The sequence below is a fragment of the Canis aureus genome, chromosome 8 (genome assembly GCF_053574225.1).
Source record: "Canis aureus isolate CA01 chromosome 8, VMU_Caureus_v.1.0, whole genome shotgun sequence".
Classification (NCBI taxonomy): domain Eukaryota; kingdom Metazoa; phylum Chordata; class Mammalia; order Carnivora; family Canidae; genus Canis; species Canis aureus.
Genome location: NC_135618.1, coordinates 65,405,383 through 65,411,909, shown reverse-complemented (window position 1 = coordinate 65,411,909; position 6,527 = coordinate 65,405,383). Strand labels below are relative to the sequence as shown.

Genomic DNA, 6,527 nt, shown 5'->3' with positions numbered 1-6,527 from the left:
CTGCTGAGCAGCCCTGCCTGCCTTTGCCCAGCAGCTGCCTGGGTCGTGGGCTAACGGCCCAGGTCTGGCTTGGCTGGGTGTGACCAGGCAGCTCTTGGAAGCAGTCTGGCTCCATGGGAACAGTTTCTCTGCTCTACAGAGCCCACCTCCAGGCCTGCTGCAGGGGAAGCTTGGAGCTCTCTTCACAGGGAACTTCCAGCCACTTGCTCCCGATGCCTGTCCTGTCTCTGGGGCCTGAGGCCCCTGTTAAGTGGCCACACGCTCCCTGACTCCCCACACACCATACCACTCTGCGCCAGGTCCCGGAGTAGTAGTGCCCCTCACTTAACAAGCTGAGCACCTCCAGGCAGAGCCCCCCGCCCCAATCCAGGCTTTCCAGGCCGTTGAGTTGAGGTTGAACAATCCTCCCCCTGCAACTGTTCCTTAAGCACCCACAGCAACCAGGGACCCCAGCACCCATGCTGACCCTTGCCCAGTGGGGTGCTCCCTGCTTCTGTGATGTCTCCACCCGGAGGGTCCCAGGGTGGAGAACACTGGGGGCCGGAGCGGTGACTGCCCGGCAGGGCGGCGTGCAGGGGCCCAGCACCCAAGGGCGGCCGACGCCAAAACTCTCTCCCTCCTCCTCTTCCTCAATCTCGCTCTCGCTCTCTCCCAGCCCGGCTCGTTCTCTCTTTCTCTCTCTCTCTTTTTTTTTTTTTTTGCAAAAGGAGGGGAGAGGGGGTAAAAAAATGCTGCACTGTGCTGCGAGGCCGGTGAGTGAGCGGCGTGGGGCCAATCAGCGCGCGCCGTTCCGAAAGTTGCCTTTTATGGCTCGAGCGGCCGCAGCGGCGCCCTATAAAACCCGGCGGCGCGACGCGCAGCCACCGCCGAGACCGCGTCCACCCCGCGAGCACAGGCCCCTCGCCCTCGCCGCTCCGCCGCCGCCGCCGCCGGTTTACACCACCCCCAGGTAAGGCCCCGGGCCGGCCCGGCGCTGCGGCCCCGCGCCGCCTCCGCCTCCGCCTCCGCCGCCTCCGGGCGGGCCCCTCGGCCTCCGGCCCCGCGCACGGACAGAGCCGCCGGGCGGACAGAGGGGCCGCGCGCCCCTCGCTCGGGCCGGGACTGCGCTCGCACCGCGCGCCCCCGGTGTGCTGCTACCCCGGCCTAGGCGGCCGCGGCTCTCTATCCCAGCGGGCCGCCCGGTTCGGTTCGTCCGCTCGCTCGGGCTGCCCGGCGCAGCGGCGGGCGGCCGGGTGGGTGGGAGGGCGCGGCGGCTGCCCCGCCAGGCGGGTGGGGGCTGGGCGCGCGGCTGCGCATGCGCGTGCGCGCTTGGGCCCCAGGCCGCGGCCGGCCGGAAGGGGTGGGGTCGCCGCGGCGCGAGGGCGCCTGCGCGCACTTCCTCCCCGCGCCGCCGGCTCCCGCAGGCGTGTCCGCCTCGCGCCATCCCGGCCGGCGCGTTTTTGAACGGGGCGGGGGCGGAGCCAGCCCCGGGTGGGGAGGGGGCGGGGGCCTGGCTTCCTGCCGCGCGCCGCGGGGCCGCCTCTAACCAGCGTTTGCCTTTTATGGTAATAACGCTGCCGGCCCGGCCGCCTTTGTCCCCAATGTGGGCGCGCGCCGGCGCCCCCTGGCGGCTCGAGGCTGCGGCGCGCCGGAAGTGGGCTGGGCGGGGGCGGCCCCACCCGACCCCCGGCTCAGGCCCCGCGGTCCCCGCAGTTCGCCATGGATGACGATATCGCTGCGCTTGTGGTCGACAACGGCTCCGGCATGTGCAAGGCCGGCTTCGCAGGCGACGACGCCCCCCGGGCCGTCTTCCCCTCCATCGTGGGGCGCCCCCGGCACCAGGTAGGGCGCCGGCCTCGCGTGTGACCTGGGGGGAGGGGGAGGGCCTGGCCTTCGGCTTTCGGGGTGGCTCTCTGGGGCCCCGGGCCCGCGCTCAGGGCGCCTCGCCCCTCCTTCCGCAGGGCGTGATGGTGGGCATGGGCCAGAAGGACTCCTACGTGGGCGATGAGGCCCAGAGCAAGAGGGGCATCCTGACCCTGAAGTACCCCATTGAGCACGGCATCGTCACCAACTGGGACGACATGGAGAAGATCTGGCACCACACCTTCTACAACGAGCTGCGCGTGGCCCCCGAGGAGCACCCGGTGCTGCTGACCGAGGCCCCCCTGAACCCCAAGGCCAACCGTGAGAAGATGACCCAGGTCAGTGGCCCGCTGGCCTTTTGTGGGCGGCCACCCCATCCTTTCTTGCTTTTCCGTGCCACGCCCTTTCTCACTTGTTCTTTCTTCTGCCATTCTCCTAGGATTTTCTTCTTTGAACTGAGTCTTCTTTGGAAACTCTGCAGGTTCTATTTGCTTATTCCCAGATGGCATCTTTTCTGGTGTTTGCCTTTCTGATTAGGTGTTTGAGGTTATAAGATGCTGTGAGTGTAGGTACTAACACTGGCTCGTGTGACAAAGCCAATGAGGCTTGTGTCAAGTGGCCTTGGAGTGTGTATTCAGTAGGTGCACAGTAGGTCTGAAGTGAATCCCCATCCCAGGATCCCCAGCACATGTAGCTGTGTTCCTTGCACTTTTCTCTGCATGTTCCCGGTCTGGCCTGGCCACTTCTGGTGGTGGTTTCCGGAGCGTGACTTGGCCCCTCTCCTCCTACAGATCATGTTCGAGACTTTCAACACCCCAGCCATGTACGTGGCCATCCAGGCTGTGCTGTCCCTGTACGCCTCTGGCCGCACCACTGGCATCGTGATGGACTCCGGTGACGGGGTCACCCACACGGTGCCCATCTATGAGGGGTACGCCCTCCCCCATGCCATCTTGCGTCTGGACCTGGCTGGCCGGGACCTGACCGACTACCTCATGAAGATCCTCACGGAGCGTGGCTACAGCTTCACCACCACCGCCGAGCGGGAAATCGTGCGTGACATCAAGGAGAAGCTGTGTTATGTGGCCCTGGACTTCGAGCAGGAGATGGCCACCGCGGCCTCCAGCTCCTCCCTGGAGAAGAGCTATGAGCTGCCCGACGGGCAGGTCATCACTATTGGCAACGAGCGGTTCCGCTGCCCAGAGGCTCTCTTCCAGCCTTCCTTCCTGGGTAAGTGACAAGCCTCCCTCCCCCCCCACCGCAGAGTCCCCCTCGTGGCCACCCCCTGAAGCTAAGTCCAGCTTCTGTTTCCTCCCAGGCATGGAATCCTGCGGCATCCATGAAACTACCTTCAACTCCATCATGAAGTGTGACGTTGACATCCGCAAGGACCTCTATGCCAACACAGTGCTGTCTGGTGGAACCACCATGTACCCTGGCATCGCTGACAGGATGCAGAAGGAGATCACTGCCCTGGCACCCAGCACAATGAAGATCAAGGTTGGGGACTTAGCTGGCCTGGGCACGTGGGGGTGGCTCCCGTGGGCTTGCTCCTCTGCCTTCCAGGGCTGGATCTCATGCTCACTCTACTCTTCTTCCCCCAGATCATCGCACCCCCTGAGCGCAAGTACTCTGTGTGGATTGGGGGCTCCATCCTGGCCTCACTGTCCACCTTCCAGCAAATGTGGATCAGCAAGCAGGAGTACGACGAGTCCGGCCCCTCCATCGTCCACCGCAAATGCTTCTAGGCGGACTGTTACTTTAGTTGCGTTACACCCTTTCTTGACAAAACCTAACTTGCGCAGAAACCGAGATGAGATTGGCATGGCTTTATTTGTTTTTTTTTTTTTTTTAATTTTTGTTTTTGAATTTTTAATTTTTTTTATTTTTTTTTTTATTTTTTTTTTTTCGGTTTTGTTTTGTTTTTTTGGCGCTTGACTCAGGATTTAAAAACTGGAACGGAGAAGGTGACAGCAGTGGGTTGGAGCGAGCATCCCCAAAGTTCTACAATGTGGCCGAGGACTTTGATTGTACATTGTTCTTTTTTTTTTTTTTAATAGTCATTCCAAATATCGTGAGATGCATTGTTACAGGAAGTCCTTTGCCTTCCCAAAAGCCACCCCGTTTCTCCCTGCAGAGAAGGGCCTGTCCTCGCCCGAGTCCACACAGGGGAGGGAAAGAGAATTGCTTTTGTGTAAATTATGTAGTCCAAATTTTTTTTAATCTTCGCCTTAATACTTGTTCTTTTTGTTTTATTTTGAATGGTCTGCCATCACGGCCCTTGTTTTTTGTCCCCCAATTGAAGATTTATGAAGGCTTTTGGTCTCCCTGGGAGTGGGGCTGAGGCATGGAGGCATCCAGGGCTTACCTGTACACTGACTTGAGACCAGTTCAATAAAGTGCACACCTTAAAGAAAGGAGATGTGGCTTCTTGGGTGTTGGGGAGAAGGGTGGGGCAGCAGGGGGACCAAGCTGTCCCTATCTTGGAAGGGGGATCAGGGGCATCTAACCTTGACATTTTAAGAGTCCTAGGGTGAGAGGTGGATTGAGGGGAATTATGGGTACTGGCCTAGACTTGATAACTGTATACCCCTATTTCTCAAAGTTCTGGGGCCCAGATGCTTCAGGAAAGTGGGCAGCCTATACTAAAAAGGGGGAGGGGCGGTATTCCAGGTGCCGACCTCCTGGTATTGGGACGTCTGAGTTTGGTGTCCTTTTGGGGTGGGGGCTCCTAGACCATGTACCTTTGTCTTAGCTGTCTGTTGTCCTTCCTGATTGGCCACAAGACTCTCTGGGTGGGCTTCCACCTTTTCTGCCAGCTCTCCTGGGGGATGATCCTTCCCTAGTAGCCAAAGAAAGCACTTGAGCTGGGATTCTGCAGGGCAGCATCCTGTGGCGTCCGGGGCCCGTCCGGTGCCCGGGTGTGGAGGCATGTCCGGTTGCAGAGTGCTCTAATTGGCTCTGGGCAAGTCCTGCCCTGGGGTCTGGATTCTGCCTTGGGATGCGTCCCTTATTGTGCATTCAGCCTGGGTTTCCAGTGCAGGCCGCTCCTGGGGGGCAGGGTCTGCCTGGCGCTGAAAGTGTTTTCTGACTTTAATGCAGTGCTCCAAGACTGGCCTGCCTTAACGTCAGCTAGAAGCTGTGGCAAAGTGGACGACCTCCATGCAGGGTGCCCCTTGCCCTCCTTTCTCCAGAGGGAGTAGGAGGCCCAGAATCCAGCCAATCTAGATTTGAGATCTTGAGGGGCCCTGCCCCTCCCTCCATGGGCCTGGGGCTCCCTCCAGCCCTGGGCTGCACCTTTGGGGCACTGTGGACCCTGGGAATATGGTGGCCCACTGCCTCCCACCTTACAGAAGAGCAAAGACCCTCCTAAGGGCCGGACGTGCCTTGGAATCTCTTGGTGTTGTAGCAAGTTTGGAGGGACCCAAGTAATTCTACTCAGCAAGGTGACGGGTCAGTGGGCACAAAATCTAAGACCTGATGGCTTCCAAAACCCAACAAGACTTGTGATGATCCCCTGAGCTCACCTTGGCAGGTTTTCCTAGTTCAGTACATAAAACACCACAGTGGGTGTGTGGAGTGGGCTCCAGAAGCAGTCCCATTCCTTTGATCCTAGGCTACCTCTCTGATGTGCACACAGCTGGCCCAGAGGAAGTGATACAGCAGCATGCCCAGGATGCCAGGAGTCCTGTGTCGCGCGGGCCCCCGCCCGCCCGCCCGCCCGCCCGCCCGCCAGTTCCAGCTCTTGTGATCCTACTCAGAGGTGATGAAAGCCCTGGGCTCTGTGCTGCAAGTTTCCACCAGGGGCCACATATTCACTCGACAAGCATTTTTTTTTAAATTTTTATTTATTTATGATAGAGAGAGAGAGAGGCAGAGACACAGGCAGAGGGAGAAGCAGGCTCCATGCAGGGAGCCTGATGTGGGACTCAATCCCGGAACACCAGGATCACACCCTGGGCCGAAGGCAGGCGCTTAAACCGCTGAGCCACCCAGGCTGCCCATGGGGCCCTATGTCTTATCTAAGTGGTCTTGAGGAGTCATATCACCATCTATGTACCTGTCTGGGAAATGGGAACATCCACCTAGAGTGGGTTGTGAGCAGGTGCCCCACCAATCTCTTTGCTTGTAAGGCTCTGGAAGTGCAGCTGAATCACACATGCTTGACCTTGAGAGTCCTTTGGGCCCTTCTCTCAAAGCTGGCCATTTGCTGCCTGGCTTGGAGCAAAGGCCCAACACCAGGAAGCCTGACCCCAGAAAAGGCCAAGTGAGAGGATGCTACTACTTCTTGTCTACTGTGCACTGGATACGAAGCCACAGCCAAGAGGACAGTGATGGCTGGCCCCAGGTCACTGCCTCATGTGAGAAAGCTGGAACCTAACACCTGTGTAGCCTGGTGGATCAGCGGCCAGACACCTCAAGGCTCGCCCCCACCTGATCCTTCTCTACTCTGACACCTCCCCCTTCCTCTTGGCTTGCTCTACCCTGGGACGGGAAGCTCCCAGCTTTCTCAGGTGGCTGGCTCCCCCATGAGGCGGCCCTGACACTCAGGCTCACCTTTCTAATACGCCCAGATCCATCTCTCAGGAATGGCCCTCTTCTGCAAAGCAGCCCTCCTCAGATAGATAGATAGATAGATAGATAGATAGATAGATAGATAGATAGATTGATTCCCCTGGGGAATC

General features: G+C 59.4%; 1 protein-coding gene across 1 annotated transcript; it reads left to right on the top strand.

Annotated features, from left to right (window-relative positions):
• The first annotated feature begins 802 nt into the window (after positions 1-802).
• On the top strand, positions 803-4,259 carry ACTB (actin beta). The gene is made up of 6 exons (XM_077907691.1): positions 803-949; positions 1,693-1,821; positions 1,941-2,180; positions 2,634-3,072; positions 3,161-3,342; positions 3,447-4,259. Exons 2-6 carry the CDS (start codon positions 1,699-1,701, stop codon positions 3,588-3,590), a joined length of 1,128 nt encoding a protein of 375 aa, XP_077763817.1. The 5' UTR covers positions 803-949; positions 1,693-1,698; the 3' UTR covers positions 3,591-4,259.
• The last annotated feature ends 2,268 nt before the right edge of the window (positions 4,260-6,527 follow it).